General features: G+C 53.0%; 6 protein-coding genes across 6 annotated transcripts; 2 read left to right on the top strand and 4 right to left on the bottom strand.

The window, feature by feature from the left end:
- Window positions 1-366: 366 nt before the first annotated feature.
- On the bottom strand, window positions 367-1916 carry CABS01_06803 (calcium/proton exchanger; the record flags this gene model as incomplete). Its single annotated transcript, XM_060540168.1, has 3 exons — window positions 367-1056; window positions 1115-1563; window positions 1631-1916. The coding sequence occupies 3 exons, from the start codon at window positions 1914-1916 to the stop codon at window positions 367-369; spliced, it is 1425 nt and encodes a 474-aa protein (XP_060403852.1).
- Window positions 1917-2641: 725 nt separating this feature from the next.
- On the top strand, window positions 2642-3005 carry CABS01_06802 (uncharacterized protein; the record flags this gene model as incomplete). The annotated part of the gene is made up of 2 exons (XM_060540167.1): window positions 2642-2836; window positions 2907-3005. 2 exons carry the CDS (start codon window positions 2642-2644, stop codon window positions 3003-3005), a joined length of 294 nt encoding a protein of 97 aa, XP_060403851.1.
- A 4709-nt stretch (window positions 3006-7714) lies between these two features.
- Window positions 7715-10570, bottom strand: CABS01_06801 (glycosyl hydrolase family 81; the record flags this gene model as incomplete). Its single annotated transcript, XM_060540166.1, has 5 exons — window positions 7715-7731; window positions 7796-8309; window positions 8367-8665; window positions 8717-8861; window positions 8912-10570. The coding sequence occupies 5 exons, from the start codon at window positions 10568-10570 to the stop codon at window positions 7715-7717; spliced, it is 2634 nt and encodes an 877-aa protein (XP_060403850.1).
- A 1555-nt stretch (window positions 10571-12125) lies between these two features.
- On the bottom strand, window positions 12126-13389 carry CABS01_06800 (OB-fold nucleic acid binding domain-containing protein; the record flags this gene model as incomplete). The annotated part of the gene is made up of 2 exons (XM_060540165.1): window positions 12126-13192; window positions 13260-13389. 2 exons carry the CDS (start codon window positions 13387-13389, stop codon window positions 12126-12128), a joined length of 1197 nt encoding a protein of 398 aa, XP_060403849.1.
- A 555-nt stretch (window positions 13390-13944) lies between these two features.
- Window positions 13945-14887, bottom strand: CABS01_06799 (DnaJ domain-containing protein; the record flags this gene model as incomplete). Its single annotated transcript, XM_060540164.1, has 2 exons — window positions 13945-14693; window positions 14752-14887. 2 exons carry the CDS (start codon window positions 14885-14887, stop codon window positions 13945-13947), a joined length of 885 nt encoding a protein of 294 aa, XP_060403848.1.
- A 414-nt stretch (window positions 14888-15301) lies between these two features.
- CABS01_06798 (cytidine and deoxycytidylate deaminase zinc-binding region) lies at window positions 15302-15838 on the top strand (the record flags this gene model as incomplete). Its single annotated transcript, XM_060540163.1, has 1 exon — window positions 15302-15838. One exon carries the CDS (start codon window positions 15302-15304, stop codon window positions 15836-15838), a length of 537 nt encoding a protein of 178 aa, XP_060403847.1.
- Window positions 15839-16552: the final 714 nt, after the last annotated feature.

Raw genomic sequence — 16552 nt, 5'->3', positions numbered from 1 at the left:
TTTTTCTTTCTTTCTCTGTTCCTTTGCTCCGTTCAATTTTCTCCGTTTCTGCGGAGAGACCTAAAACCTTGGCCTCACAAACGAAAAAAGCCACACCAAGGGAATATAATACAGTTCGGACTACGTACACAAGGGAAATGCGCACCGGGGGCGCATCATCCCCAAAGATAGATTGTTCAGTCACTCGGTGTCTGTGGGCTCGATGTGACTGTTGGGTATTGTCCCGTAATCGACACAGCGCCAAGACGCCTACTCGAACATGGTGGTAGGCTTGGGTTGTTTGCTGACGTATACAAGGCAGTCGGGTGGACAGCGCCTTGCGAATTGCTTTTTTGCAACTTTTGGCATTTCCAGCGCTTAGTTACCTCAACCCTGAACAACGGACAGCACCCGATCGATAGCGTCGCTAGGGCTGACATAGAAGGCCAAGGCGATAATGATGTACAGGCCAAGCAACATGGCGCCCTCCAAGTAGTTGGACTTGCCGTCCTGGACAGTGTACGTAACGACCAGCACGGAGAATGCGAAGGCGACAGTCTCGAAAGTCTCAAAGTGGAGAGTCATGGGCTTGTCGAGAACAGCCCATCCGAGGATGACCAAGAACGGGGTAACGAGAAGGGCGATCTGGATGCTAGAGCCAATGGCAACACCCATAGCAAGGTCCATCTTGTTGCGGATAGCAACAACGACGGCTGTGACGTGCTCTGCCGCGTTACCGACGATGGGGATAAGAATGAGACCAATGAAATTCTTGCTGATGTGGGCGGTTTCGACAATGGGATCGATGCTTTCGACGAGGTAATCGGCGCAGATGGCGACGAGGACAGTGGTAACGACGAGAACGACGGCCGCCGCAATAGGGCCCATGATCGGCTCCTCAACCTCCTCCTCGTGGTGGTGCTGGGTCTCGGCATCGAAGAGGTTGGGGTGAGTGCGCAGCTGGAACCAGAGGTACAAGACATAAAGCAACAGCAGGATGATGGCTGTGCCGCGGGAGAGTACCAAGATGCTGTGCTCCTTCTCGGCGCTTTCGGCCTTGTCGAGGACCGAGTAGAGCTACGAGGCATTGTTAGTCATTAAGCGCGGGGTTTCATACCCTGTCGGGAGGGCTTACCGTGGCGGGGATGACCAGCGATGCTGATGACAGCGTCATCAGCGAGCAAGTGGTCTGCGCCGTAGCAGAGGCGAAGCTCTGTTCCATGCCCTGGCCAGTAACTCTGTCGCGCATGTTGACAATTCCACCAAAGAAGAAGCACATGCCCATGACAAGCAGCAGGTTAGAGAGAATGGAGCCTAGCATAGATGACTGGACAACCTCGATTTGACCCTCCTTCAAGGCGACAATGCTGACGATCAGCTCGACGGCGTTTCCAAAGGTAGCGTTGAGCAGGCCTCCGAGGGCCTCGCCCAGCTTCATCGAAATTTGCTCAGTTGCAAAGGACAGAACAGCAGCGAGGGGGATAATGGCGAAGAAATTAATGGTGAAGACGGCGACTGGGCTCCAGTGCAACTTTCCGGCCACAATGCCAATAGGCACCATGACAAGCAGGAAGTTGACATAGTCTGAGAGAGAACGGTCTGTTAGCACACGGCGGCGCATAGTAACGCTATATCGCATGATTGAACTTACTGCTGAGGAGCGACACCTTGGTGACATGCCAGGCGTGCGATGAGTATCTTACGGCGGCATTGGGGCTGTCGGTGCCGGGTGTCTGTGTCGCGTTGAAGAGGAACTTCAGGGTCTTGTTGCCGCCGTCGCCGTTGACAATGTGGCTATCGTGGGTTCCCGAGTGGTTGCCATTTGAAAGAAGAGGCGAGTTCTCGTTCACGTCGCCTTCGCGGCCGTTGGGCTTGTTGGCTGTGCCCCAGGAGCGGACCTGTCCGCGGAAATGTTGGTTGGCTGAATCGTCGGACATGGCGCCGTCATAATTAGCCGGAGCCCTGACCAGTATGAAGAAGAAGAATTTCCTGTCGCGCGGTCCGTGGATGTGACAGATGGGAAGCCGGATCGGATTTTGGGGGTAAGGCGTCCGGCGAGTGCTAGAAAAAAGCGAGAATGGAAAAAGGAAGAGACAAGGGAGTGACGATCCACGCGCGGGATAGGGCGACCTGATAATTTGTGCGCCCGAATCCTAAAGGTGTAGTGGAAGAATGGAAAAAGAGTAGCGGGTGGTGGGTGGTTGCGATGCCAGAGTGTGGCTTGGAGGAGGGAAAGATGGTGAATGACTTTCACCCCGTGGTAGAAATGACTTAGCGCGCCAAGGTGAAGGTGTCCAGGGGAGGGATGCAGCTTCTCTACCTAAGAACCTAGGACATGGGGCGGAAAGAAAGTCCAACGGGGCTTGCTGGGGCTACACTAAGGTAATGTCGTAGCGGAAGAGTGGGAAAGTGGAATAAGTGCGGCAAGGTAGGTAGGTTTGGTAGACGCAGGTAAACCATAAGGTAAAGTAGGTGCGAAGGGCGAAAGTACAAAGCGGGTTTCAAGGCAGAATAATACAAACGTGGGTGGTAAACGGAGATATTTGTGCTCAGAGAGGTAACAAGGCAGGTAGAGAAGTCAAGTGGTAAAAGTGCGAATAAAAAGGTAAATCCGTACCGAGATCAAGCAGAGAGAATGAGAATTGCAATGTACTTACACACCATGATGTCGCCTATAAGTGACTTGATGAGTTGCTTGGCCTTTTCTGTCCCCTACCTTGTTATCACGGCCGGCAGTCCTAAGCTGCAGACAAAGCTTTTGCGCGTGGGTATTTCCGATAGTGATAGTCGCAACGGACCGGATGAGATTTCTGCTCGAGGCCCTGTGCCTGCGCCGCCCGACGGCAAAGAGAGTGGAGTAAGGTAAGGTAGGTAGCGGACGGTTCAGTGACGGCTTGATCCAATAGATACAAGGCAATGGCAAGCAGTGTTGGGCTGCCAAGTCCAAAGTACAGAGGAATCTATGTGGACGGTGTATCGACCGGAGGGGGTCCAAGTGGATTGGGTCCTTGGGTGCTTGGGATTGAACGTGCGAGTGAGCGTGACGATGCGATGGATGCTGCTGCAGCACGACTGCAGGAGGCTTGAAGCAGAGCGACGCGACTCGACGAAGGGCTACGGGGAAGGGTGTTGCTGTGTCTTGACCGTTGAGAAAGAGATGGTGTGGAAGGGCAAGGCCAATTGGTAGCCTCTGCGGTGATGCAAAAAAGGTGAGGCGGGCTTGGTATCGGGCGAATCTGTGTCTGGTTGATAGTGATTGATAGTGCTTGTAATTTGTTACCGAAAAAGTAGCAACGGCAGCAATATGTTGTCCAAAGCCGTGTTCCAAGAAGTTCAGGCGATGGCAAATGAGTCTTGGCTGGGGAGAAGGGTTGAACAAGAAACGAACACAGCCCCCTTTTCCTGTCAGGCTACTATGGAGAACGTGGGACGGATGCCGTGGTACCCAAAGAAGAGAGAAACAGGACGGGACGAAACAGACGCTCTGAGTCTCTGCTGCGAAAGTGGTGGTGCTTGGTGTGATTGTGGTGCCGAGAGGGAGTGACGGGAACGAGGAATGACACTTCTGGATGCATGGGCGGCCTCCCGGATACATGCAAGGACGAACGGTGCACGCCGTGTTAGTGCAAGGTACATGCAAAAAGGTACATATCCAAACCAACATTTTGCATATCAACCCATTGAAAACCCACTCAACGACGTCGGTATACGGATACACTACACTAGACTAGCACTGTTCAGCTTGTCAATGGCTGCTGAATCCAGCTTTACCGGCGTTCAAGACAATTGCTGATTACCCCGGTATGACAGCATTGTACGGATCTACCTCACTAAAACACCGCCGGAAGGAGAAGCTTTGAGTGACCATGGGCCTTTTTGCAGTGAAAACCACTTTACTAGGGGAGAGAAAGGCCCTCCCAAACGTCATACAACGGGTTAGCCAGTAGCGAACAGGTTTCAGTCTTTCCAAAGCCAAGGGGTGAGGTTGGGGTGATGTTGGCGGCGCCCAATGAGGAGCTTGCTAGGATGCCAAGCGTGGCTGTGTTGTCTGGCGTTGCTTCTCATCTTTCTCCGCTGTTTCCTGTTCGGCGCCCGCCCACTTACCCTCTTGAGCAGTGAGCTAAGGAGCTTTCCCTGGATCCCTCCCTCCCTGAGTTGCTCTTGCACAATGTCACTTGTGAACTCGCTCACTCCTTCCCTCCCACATTTCCGCCAGTAGGAGCGCCTTCCAATTCCCCAAGTACGAAGGTTCCGAGGGATACGTACCTGCTATCCATCACGCTACCGATAGCTCCCATGCTTTCCGTCATCGTCTGCTGTCAACTTTCCATTCCCTTGTCACCAGGAACACAATCCACATGCTACACGGCTCCTCGCATCGAAAAGAAGAGAGACCATCGTTATCGATACATTCGCTGGACAGCCCCTATCAAAAATGCAAACACTATCGTTGCCCGTTGGTCACCCACACTCATCTTGTTCGAACCCAATGCTGCGCGCCCGCCTCGCATTGCCTCAGCAACCTTCCAAACCCTGGAGTCAAAAATGATCAAGCTCAGTCTTGGCTTGACACTGCCTTTCCACAATTCCTCGTCTCGGCACGAAGCCGTCCCACTCTCAGGGAATTCGTCTTGACTTTCGGCTCAGGGGACCAGACGATATGCGACAAACAGCTCGAGCTCCAGCCCACTATTCACCATGGCACTTGCTACCCAATCGTGCCAATACCACGCTCGCACTACTGTATTCGTAGCAGAGCCCCAGTTGCTGGCCCATTTTCGCCGCCCTCGACTTTGTCCCAAACGTCAAACGGGACCCAAAGTGCTGTGCTCGTCTGAAGAGTTTTGCTTCGATTCAACCCTCCGAGTTATTTCGGTCACAATATGGAGAGCATCCATACAACCTCGGGCTCAGATAGGGCGCCCAGAGTTCCATCTTACACCCAAAACGACAACGACGGCGACAAACAAGCTCCAGAGTCTACTCTCTGGCCAAATGCTGTTTTCGGTTGCCCTGCGAAACGCCTTGCCTTGGCTTGCTGAGGGTGGCGGGGGTCCGCCCTGTCCATTCGCTTTCGGAGTCCCCTGCACCGATCTACGGACCCCCCAATCCATCGCTGAATGCCATTTCGAACCTTGACCGGACATGGGGCCAGGAATCCCCTTACGTTGGTCCCCTTATCGCCATGATTCTTTATCGATAAACTTTGCTGCCGCTTTACTGCGGTCCTCACCATCATCAAAGCCTCGTTGCCAAGCATCGTCAGTCTTGGCCTTTTACTCAGCCGAAAAGAATTCATGTGCTCATTGCCACACACACAGCCTTGCGATTTGATGGCCCGACTCATGGTCTTCGAGCTTGGCACGTCTGCCTCGCAGTAATATTCTAGTCAAATGCTGCTCTACATTAGCCTTTCCGACGTTACTTCCCCAACTCTGAATTGCGGGGACGGGCACGGAGGCTGGCCTGTCGCCGATTGATATTACTTCCCAGCCGAATCCCGAGTCATCCTCCACACCATGCTTCATGCGCGCGCGCTTCCACGCGAAATTCGTGCGCTGGCACCTTCACAGCCACCACCATCCATTCGAAAGACACAGCAAACCCCACTAAACTCCGGCAACGTTTTCTGATACGGTGATGCCAAAGCACCTGCTGTCTGTTGCGTAGGGTGCTTCGTAAGAGGCACGTGGCTTTGAGGGCTTGGCCAGCCGGCTAACATAGCAAGGAGAAGCAGCAGTAGCTTCTCTCAATGTCGAAGACTTGCCGGTATGAAGATCTCAAAGTCGACTTCATGGACACCCGTCATAGAAACAACCAACGATGATCATGCTTGGCAAATCCTAGCGGACAAACACGGCCACAGCACTCATGCTTCTAAGCTGACTGCATCCACTGATGTTGGCAGAGCAGCAAGGTGCCAGCACAGCGGACTTGGTTCAGATCAAATCAATTTTGGGACAAGTAGCAGGGCCTTTATTGCAACATCCGCCCAAACGCGGATTTGGTAAAAAAGCATGACGGTTACGCGAATACCTTGCTACTAGAATTTCGTCTTATATCCTCGCCCCAACACGGGATGTCATCTCTGGTGCACTGTCAGTCAATGCCCTACCGAGCTGAAAGGCATCGTACCTGAGCCAGCTGTGCCGATTTCCGAGTAGTAAGGATCACACATCAGCTGGTAAGAGACTTGGCAAGAACAGACATCAACGAGACCTTGCATCCATGGCGGTTTGTGACCGCTGGCCATTCTTCGACTTACAAGGCCAAGGCAGTTTACCTCACGTGGCTCTTGATACAATAAGATGCCTGCTGCTCTGACGCGATGCAGCAACATCGCAAGCCAAGTTGATGACCTTCCTGAGAAGTCGAAATCTCGCCTTCCACTCCACATCCAGGACGATTTTCTGAATCTCGAAAACCGGCATGAATGTGGAAGCTCGATCCCCGTATATACCAGAGTAAGCACAGTGTTGGCAGTCAGTGCGCGCAAGTCGCCGTACGGTGTTTGGATGCTATGTCTATGTGGCAGTACACAGTAGACACCGGCATCTCGACACCATCTTTGCAACTTCAAGATCGATACAGATCTGGCTGATCAAGCTGATCGTTTCTCTGCACAAGAGACCTAGACCAAGACTTTGTCCGCCGGCAGCCTGATTCTAACCAGCAGTTGCAATAAGCATTGTGGCGACCAAAAAGCTTAGCCTTCCGGCCCCCAATCTTTTTTCTCTTCCCGTTCATTCGCACTCCGTACCCCTCGCTGCCCCCAAGAGCTAGAGAAGCCGGGGGCCCGTGTTACGTGGATGGGTGACGCGTCATCCGTGGCCCTGCCAAAGAGAAACCCATCCGCCCCCCTGGGATTTTCTTGTCAATCTGCTGCTGGGCTGCTCTCCCGCTTGATCAATGATGGAGGGGGTGGTGGATCATAAAAATGCATGTGCCGTGTTTTCCTTGCTTGCACGCCCCGAGCTCGTTGCTTGAGCTACCTCGAGGCTTGGGATGCTTAGCTGTCTCGCCCGCCTGCAGGTGAGGTGCACACGAGGCTCGGCTGAATTGTGACCGCTGCGGGATGCAGACCCTGCATTCTTCAGCTGGCTGTCCAACAGTCTTTTGGGATACCGGATGTGTGTATTGCATATTTCATCTGTTCACACATTATGTACATGATTCAACGGGGTCCGAATGGTCACCGTGTCTTGGCGGGCTCATTTCGTCTGAATTATTACCACGGTCGCTTATAATATCAGCCAGATCGTTATGATCAGAGGACAGATGAACGTTTTGACGACTTGAGATGAGAGAGAGGGAGAGGCTTGGCATTTATTCACTTGGCAGGCACTTTTTTCTTTCACTTTTGTGTCCTCAGTATGGACAGTCAAAGGCTGAGAGGCAATTGCAAAAAGTTTCTTTCTTCGTGATAAAAAGATATAATCTAAGGTTCTGTTTGAGTAGGGCATGTGTGTCGTAGGAATTTCGTGTCGTGTTTCGTATTGAGGCATTACATTTGTTTCGTTGTTCCCATCTCTTCATGTCATGCTCGTTGCTCATTGTTGTTTCGTCGTTCATTACTTCGTCCACGCGCAATAAGAAAAAAAAAGAAATAAGAGAAAACCGAATTCGAATGGTGCCGCCCTTCGTTGATCTTCATGTCGTTCATTCCATACACCAGTCATGTAAGTGTTGAATCAGGACTGGGTGTGGTTTCCCATTCAGGGTGTTGAAAAACGTCTTAGACGTTGCCCATCACTGGAAGATGATGTGTTAGTATTTGCTCGTACTGTGACAAGGCTGAGATCGGAAGGAGACTTACAAGCTGCATACGTCAAGTACCACGTCAAACTCGCGCCGCCGTCGATCCAGCTAGGATCAAAGTTGGAGCTGTTGAAAAAGTTCCACGCCGTCTTACCGTCAATCGTCGCAAGGTTTCCATAGATGATACCCCTCCAGCCGCCCGCGATAGTATCGACGCGTCCGTTGCTAAAGTACACGTCCCATTCTTCCTTGACGAAGGCCGGTGTGCGGACAAAAGGCGAGGGCGCGAGGAGGGGAATCATATGAATACCTTGGATGAACTCGATATTAGCGCCAAAGTAGGTCGTGTGGTCAATCTTGTTCTCAAAGAGGATGCCGGCCACCTTGTTGCCGATAAATTGGGGTGGCTGTACGACATTGTCGCTCTTGTAGAGGTAGTAGTCCTGGAGGGCGCGGGCGATGATGGAGAGCTGGAGGTTGCTTCGCGACGAGAGCATGCTGTCGCCCGAGGCGTCACCCCACATCTTGAGGGCGTAGGCGTGCATCATGTCTTCGGAGCTTGATTCTTGGTCCTGTTGTCCGTGATGTTAGTTCATGCGCTTTGGACCTCGAGGAAAAGCGCAACTCACCTTTCCATCGTACGAGGCGTACAGACCATGGGCCCAGCTGTGGCCATGGTACCAGTCGAAAGCACGCCAGGTAGGGAAGTAGGTATCTTGGGTGCTGGGGTTGGCCACATCTCGCACCAGGGCATTCACATAGTCCTTGTTCGCACTCAGCCAGCTCGGGTCCAAATGAGCAATGGCTGCGGCTGCAAGAATGTGGTAGCCATAGTGGAAATGATGGTCATTGTACTGCGTGTTGCCAAAGTCGGCGCCGTCGTTGCCCGTGACGTAGGTTGCCGAAGACACGACACCTCCCCAAGCGCCTGGGTCTGGTTAGCGGGATGTATGTATCGTCTCGAGAAACCGCAACTCACTCTCATATACCAGCGGGTACTTTTGTTTGTTGGTAGCAAACGTGGCAAACGCTGCCTTGAGCCTGTTCAGGCCTGACTGCGCCAATGCTGGGTCGCCCAAAATATCATTGATCACAATAATCAGTAAGGCAAACTTGGCCAGGGCCTAGTTGCGAGTTAGTTGAGACGTTTCACAGATATTTGAAGCAGACTTACCTTTCCGCTGAAGTACATTGAATCCAGATCAGACTGAGCCATCATGTCCTGGGATACCTCCTGGGCTGCTATCCCGCGGATCACGACTTTGGCATTGTCAGATAGCGTGGTGAGACTGCCTTGGTCAGGGCTCCAAGGAGCGAAACCCATGCTCACAGGCAAGTTCGACTCTTGCATCGTCCACTGGTCAGCCAAGACTGCTGTTGCGATACCCTTGGCAGGAGTCATGAGCTGAACTGGCTGAACACCGTTTCTTGTTGTAGAATCAAATGAGGAGACATGGTGCGGCAGCGCGTACATGACCAGCTTGCCATCAGGATGACCATCTTTGGCAAACTTGAACGTGTACGAGCCCGTAGTGCCGCTCACTGAGCCCGACAGCGCGACTGTCGTGGGATAAACACCGGCCGCCTGGTCAAGCAATGCCTCTCCGTTTCCGGGATCCTTGGCGACTTGGATAATTCCGTAGAAAGGCTGCGTTGATTGGGCGAGACCGTTGTTGACAACCTGCAGGTTAAGCTGGGATCCGGTGGTTGCATATGCGTACAACCGCCAGATCTTGCCGTCTTCGAGCTGGAAAGTGTACTTGGCAACGCCGGCCTTGGGGTCCTGTGTCACCCGCGTAACCGTCCTGAAAAAGACTCCCGTGCGGATCACGGGGGTCGCGCCGGCATACTGGGCTGTGATGAAGGGCATTCCTTGGACGAGAGGGAAAGAAACCGCCGGCACAGCTTGGGCATTCGGCTTCAGGTGAATTGTTGCAGAGAAGGCCGTGATGCTGTCGATTCCCACCGCGGTGTCCGACCCGAGCTCCTGAGCGCTAATTACCATTGATTGAATACCTACCGGGTTAATGAAATAAGACGCAGCTCCAGAATCCGCCTTGGTCGGGCCGAAGACACGCTGGCTCGCTTCGATGTGGGAAATCGTCATGCCGTAGCTGGCAGCGGCCCCTCGTCCTGCCCCCCATGCTATGCCGTAAGGGTAGGTGTACGTCGGCGCCGTCTGGTCTCCGAGGAAGAAGTTGGAGTAAAACTTGTTTGTCTGAATCGGTGAGCTCGAGGTGATGCCCTTTCTCGGAACCGGGTGATCACTGCGGGCAGAGATGGTGCCCGGGGGTGCCCCAGTGCCAATGGGCTCAGAAAAGATGTCTCCGGAAGGCATTGGTGCAGACGGAAGTGGCGCAACTGAAGTAGCAGGCGCCGCTGTGTCGATGAGAGATGAAGGCGTCGGAATAGGGTTTGACATAAGAGGGCAAGACGTAACCTTGCCCGATGCAGTAAGACCAGTCGCAACGTATCCAGAAGTTTGAGGCGCTGTGTTGGTTAGAGATGGCAAGATCACTACTGTTCCGCTAGCTTCGGCGCTGGTGACGACGTTGGGAACCTGGGAGTTATCCAATGCTGGTGCCGATGTTTGCTGTGATCCTTTCGTGGCCCTGACTGTTACGGTTACGTTCGCCGTCTCTGTCAGGCAAGCTATATCACGACTATCGAGGAGTAAAGCCCGGACGTTCAATTGGCCGAGAGACACCGAATCCGGGTGAGTATCGTGAAGGCGAACGTGTTGCTGGTGAAATAGGGCGAGTGCGTTCTCGCAGAGGAGGACCTGTATCAAAGTTAGCCTGAGGATCCCCATTTTCTTATGAAAGCCCGCCATTGCGGGGGAGGCAATGATCTTATTGTGTTAGTATGAGGTTGTAGAGGATGTTCAAGCCTGTTTCTGGCTTTTGGGGTGATGTTAGGTAGCGCGTGGCAGGGAGAGAAGTTCCTCAATTCTGCATGAGGTAGTATAGGAGCGGTGCTCCAACTCATATAAACAGGTGTCATGGTGAAAGCAGCCACACATCAACAATGGACAGTCCTCGGTGAACCGATAGTGGTAAGCCCACGGGTGGGATTGCCGCAGTCCAGAACGTGAAGATTTGCAGCGTTACCGCGCAACGTATGGGCCAAGAATGTGAAGGGAATGTACCGGTCCCAGAAACAATGGATAGGTCTCACCTGGTTAGGAATGCAGAGCGGCTTGCCGGGGAACTAGGTCTAGGTACAGAGCAATGAGAGCCGCGTGATGAGATAGGATAAGGTGCTAGGCACTGAGGGATCGCGATCAATCAAGACAGGTAGGCGTCGGTGGTGGCCGTGTCTTGATGGCAGCAGAGGCTTCTTGAGTCTTTGCCCAAGAGCTGATGAAGCGACGATGATGTTGTGGCTGGCAACAGCGGCACTGGCAATGGTCTGAGGACCGCGTTGGGCGACAAGACGCGATGCAGCCGCAAAAAGACCGGCAAGTAAGATAAAGACAAGGTAGGTATGTGTACTGGTTCAACTAGGCGGTCTTGGGTCTTTTTCTGGCAAGCGCAATTGGAGAGAGATGTTGCGATGGGGAGTCTCGACTCATGAGGTTAAGTATGCACGATTAATGCAGCACCCAAACGAAACGACCCTCTTTGGCTGACGCGTGCCTGCCCTTGGCGTGGAGACTCTTCGGCATCCAAGCTGCCGCTTGACAGTCCGAGAAGGGAGGGGAAATCAGCCAATATTGGCAAAAATGACCGGTGCAATTGACAGAGCAACAGGTCACTTGGCCTCGAATACGATGGTATGCACGTATAATTGAGACCCGTTGGGGCGAAAAGAATGACTTCCATCTCCAGGGACCAAAGCCATGGAGGGGCATATCGTCGTCCCTCTCTTTGCCTTTAGCGAGACACTCGGGCCAGTGACGTAAGAGTAATGGCATCGCTGACTTTTGAGCAGCTGGATCGGGGTGGTAACTGCAACTACAGGCCATTGTTGCGAGAGCAGATGTTGAGCTGAGGTTGACGACAGTGGTCAGAAGATGCCCTTTGCTGACGCATTGGCGACAAGAGGTTGCTTCTTCTCAGTGTAACCAGCTTCTTCTGCCTATCACCAGGCAATATGATCTTGGAGAAATCCTTGGCGTCATCTTGGCGAATGTCAGTGACCACACTTGGCTTGCTGCTGTGAACTGGAACATGTGCAGATGAATTGTACAATTCGATGAAGGTAGCGTCAGGCGAAAGATGGTGTCGGAAGTGTAGTCTGCATCATATAATGGATAGTAATAGTAGTCAATTGAAATCGCAGAGCCAATCGCGGGTATCGAAAGCAAGTTTACTCCCAAGCGCCCCAAGCGCCTATAATGAACCGTATACCAGAAACCAAGAGAATGTTGCTCCTCTTGCACAGTCTCATCTTTTCTTCTCCAGGCTATTAGCCCCAGACCTGCCCAGCTTGTAAACGCGGTACCGATCTTCCACGGCCTCGGCAGCAGCGGTGTGAATAGCCGTAGCATCTGGCCTCATGACCGGCCGACTGTCTCCTCCTTTCTTGATCTTGTAGGCTGTATAACGGTCTTCCGCGGCCGGACTCGGGGCCGGCCTCGCGACTCGTTGAGGCTGCTGTTCTTGGGTTGAGTGCCCCCTCTTCAGACTGTAGGCACGATATCGGTCCTCCACGACCGACGCAGCCGTAGCCTCAGTCGGTACCGCCGCGATGACTTGGCCAGCATGCGCAATCGGGCGCGATCCGTCTCCTTTCCTCAACTTGTAGGCACGGTATCGATCCTCCACGATAGGTGCAGCCGCAGCCGCAGTTGTAGTTGGAACTGCCGTCAAGACCTGGCTGGTCTGTACCATCGGCTGCGATCCATCTGCTTTCTTCAACTTGTATGCACGATACCGGTTCTCCTGCGCAGCCGCCGCCTCGGCAGCCTCAGTCTTGCGCCGCATCTCCTCCTCCTCCTTCTTCCTCTCCTCGCGCCTCCTCTCCCTCTTGCGCTTCCTCTCCTCGCTCTCGGCATCCCTCATCCCTTCCTTCTTACACTTCCGAATCTGCCTCTCACTAAGCACCCACGGCGGCAGAAGCACCTCGTTCCGGAACCGCGTGCGCTTCTCCCACAGCGCCACTTCTTCCTCCGTGGACCGGAGAATCTTGACCTTTTCGATCCTGATCTGCATCTCCTCACGGAACATAGCCAGTCCTCCCTTGATATCGATGACGGTGCCGACATCTACGTCGACGCAGTCGGCAGGAGGCTGCGGCTGCGGTCGTTTGGTGAACCACCCGTTGGTGTCCAGATTGGTAGCGCTGTTGTCGGACGGCGGTGTCTTTGTCGCGACTGTGCATTCGATGCAAGCCCCGCTGCTGTCGTCAACCGTGTAGATGCGCCGGCCCGGGAAGTCGTCCACGGCGACGACGATGCCGACGATGCGTGCCCATTTGATAGGCAGGTTCTTGTAGAAGTAGAAGTTTTGAACTGCAGCATGTATTCACTCGTCAGCCTGTGGAGCCACGCACACTGGGCATGTTGGCGGCAATTTTACCTTCATATTCAGGCACGGTCTTCAGGGCGTGTACGTCGGATGCCTGCATGAGGCACCATGTGTTGAAGGTTGGGGAGCGTTGCAGGCAGTACTGCGGATAGAGGCCGCCTATTGATACATCGCTCGTCATGGCATTGTCGGTTGAGGATCACTTTGGCATCCTCAAACAAGACCTGACCGTGGAATGTCGTGATAGTCAGCTGCAGGTTACCTCGGATGGGAGCGGTCGGCCGTTCTGAGGCTCCGAAAGCGCGTCGCGTTGGAACATGTACGTGATAGAGGGAGATTCCGTTCTTTGGGGAAAAGTAAACTTTCGTGGTTGACCTGGGGATGTTTTAGCGACTGCAGTGCTGAGTGCCCCGCCTTGTGGCGCTACCGTTCAGGACCCCATGCTGATACAAGTGCTACCTCACATTACCTCACCTTAACTAGTGACATGAAGCACTTTGCATCCAAATAGTGCTAGAGTAAAGCACTCGTCACCATCCGCCAAGTTGGGAGTTATCGAACATGATCGTGAAGACGTGGAAGGTCTCCAAAAATTCAGAAATATCACTTTCATTCATGCGATTGAGTCCCATACCAAGATTCCATATCCTTGCCGGTTTCCCCCAAGCCTTAGACGCCAATCCAGAAATGCCATGTTTTACCGCTTCGATCTTCTTCCCGCTTTGGCAGGTTTGCTTTAATCTGCCTTGGGCTTCTTCAGCCGTGCAGCTGCAGCCTGGAATGCCTCTTCTGACGGCTCTTCCTCCTCCACGACCCTCTTCTTGCCCTTTTTAGGCTGGCTGGTGGCTCCATACTTGGCAGCGAGATCGTCCAGAAAACCTGCACGTTTTTGCTGGTTGCCCTTAATGAGCGCGGCCAGGTCGGCCTCTCCATTATCCTTGCCCTTCTTCTTGCCCTTGCCCTTTTTGTCGCCAAAGAGCTTATCGTGAACTCCAAGCTCTTTGGCGTACTCCTCGGCCTCGTTCGCCTCGCCCTTTGCTGCCTTGACGCGAGCCGCTTTTGACAGCTTGCTCTCCTTTGTGTATCGCTTGTATGCCTGGACATCTTCGCTGGCAATAGCCTCGTCGATGATCTGGCGGAACCGTTCGTCGTCCTCGAGCACGTCGCTTAGCATGACTGATTCGTAGATCCCGTCCATGTCGCCCTTGGAGTTTTCGTAGGCGATCAAGACGTCGTCCTTCTCCTCGTCGGAGCCCTTGTACTTCTTGGCAAACTTTTCGATGGCTTCTGCAGAGATCGCATCTTGGAATTGCTCGCGGTAATAGTCGGACCAGTTGAAGCCCTCGGAGTCGATAATGGACTCGGATGTAGAGCCGGTTGTGTCGTATCGCTTGCGTCGTGCCGGGTCAGAGAGAATGGCGTATGCGAAAGCGATGGCTTGGAACTTTTCCTTCGCCTCATCTCTCTGGTCGTCGGAGACCTTGTCTGCGCGAGAAGTAATGTCAGTCATGCCCCACGACGATGGTGGGCTGCTCCCTCTTACCTGGGTGGTTCTTGAGTGCTGCTTTTCGGTAGGCAGACTTGACCTGTTCTGGTGTAGCCTCGCGTCCGAGTCCCAAGATCTCATAGGGGTCGATCTCTGGGGGACTGTCGTCAACAAGCTCGTCGGGAGATGACATTTTGAAGGCTGTGGGGATGTGAATGTTGGGTTGATGATAGACAGAAAGCCCACTCAGAGCTCTGCGACGCGCTCAAGCTCGCGGAGACGCGCCTGCTAAAGTGGTGGGGCGCATGCGTTTAAGCACCGGGTCGATTAGCAGTCCGTGCGTCGAGAAAGTCGGCGAAACGGGGCTTGCGGCACCGATGCGCTGAGCTGAGGCAAGAGCTTCACTCCCTGCCCCTCTGCCCCTCCCACGATGACCGGCTCACTGATGAAAGCTACTTTTTGTAGCTGATCCATCTCATGTGAGAGTCCATTCCAGCCCAATTCGTCTTGCAGTATTGAAACATCTCAAAGCACTCGGGGAACCCTCATAATTTCACTTGTCGCACTGTACTCGAAGTAATCCAGTCAACTCCCGTATATCCTGAAAATGGCATCAGAGGTTGAGGGCATTCAACCAGCACCGATAGCGCCAGGCGACCACGAGGGGTACCTCCAATATGCGCTCTCGCTGGCGAAACAGTCACCACCAAAGCCGACAAATTACAGAGTCGGAGCGGCCCTCGTCAACCCCGCCACCAACACAGTCATCTCGACGGGCTACACCTTGGAGCTGCCAGGTAACACGCACGCCGAGCAGTGCTGCTTCATGAAGCTGGCCCAACAGCACGACGTTACCGAGGAGGAGCTGGGCTCCGTCATCAAGACGCCGCTTGTGCTCTACACGACCATGGAACCGTGCTCGACGAGGCTCAGTGGGAATCTGCCCTGTACCAAGAGGATTCTCCAGCTGCGGTCTTTTATCAAGACCGTGTACGTAGGTGTCCAGGAGCCGGAAAAGTTCGTCAAGGATAATACCGGACGGAGCGCGCTCGAGAGGGCGGGTGTCGATTTCGTGCACATCAAGGGGCTCGAAGGCGATATTCTCAAGGTGGCTACGGCGGGCCATGTCAAGCCTGCCCAATAGCAACGGGTTGAGATCAATGATGCTTTGGTTGCGTGTTTGCTCGATGCTTCCAAATCGCCGGTGGGCTGCCGCCAATGCTGGCGTATGCGGTGGTCCGCTGTCATGCAAGGGTGCGCGCTGTGGGATGACGACAAACTGCCTTTCACAAGTTGTTTTCTAACTGCGTTCACAACGAGGGCGTTTGCGGTGTTGAGAGGAAAATAGGGAGAGGGCATCATTGTAAAATCTGAACAATTTGAAATGATCCTCCAAGCTGCATACTCTACTTTTTGTGCCTCCTCAACTTGAGGTCGTGTAACGCTCCACGCTTTCGCTCTCTCAATCTCTCGAGTCGTTGGTAGTCGTACTTGGGCACCAACTTACTCATCTACCTAGGCACACTAGGTAAGGTAGCTTGGCACATCCTGATGTAAGGTACAGTGGGGACCCATTAGTGTCCATACAGCGCACAGTATCCCGCAAAATCAGGGATTTTCAACAGTAAAAATAAGCATTAAGCATAACAATAAAAATAAAAATAAAAACATAATATAATATATTAAGTAATAATTTATTATGTTAAAAAGTTATATTAGGTTTTGTATTAAATTCGTTGTGTTATTAAATCTCTATTAAAATATAATAAGATGAATTTTATTTATAGTGGATTATAGGGCGTTAAGAGTGCGAATAATACTGTGTTTGTTAGTACGTTTTTAAAAAATTCGGGTACTA

This window comes from Colletotrichum abscissum (assembly GCF_030869225.1).
Source record: "Colletotrichum abscissum strain IMI 504890 chromosome Unknown Scaffold_14.1, whole genome shotgun sequence".
Lineage (NCBI taxonomy): Eukaryota > Fungi > Ascomycota > Sordariomycetes > Glomerellales > Glomerellaceae > Colletotrichum > Colletotrichum abscissum.
This window is presented reverse-complemented; position numbering and strand designations above follow the sequence as displayed.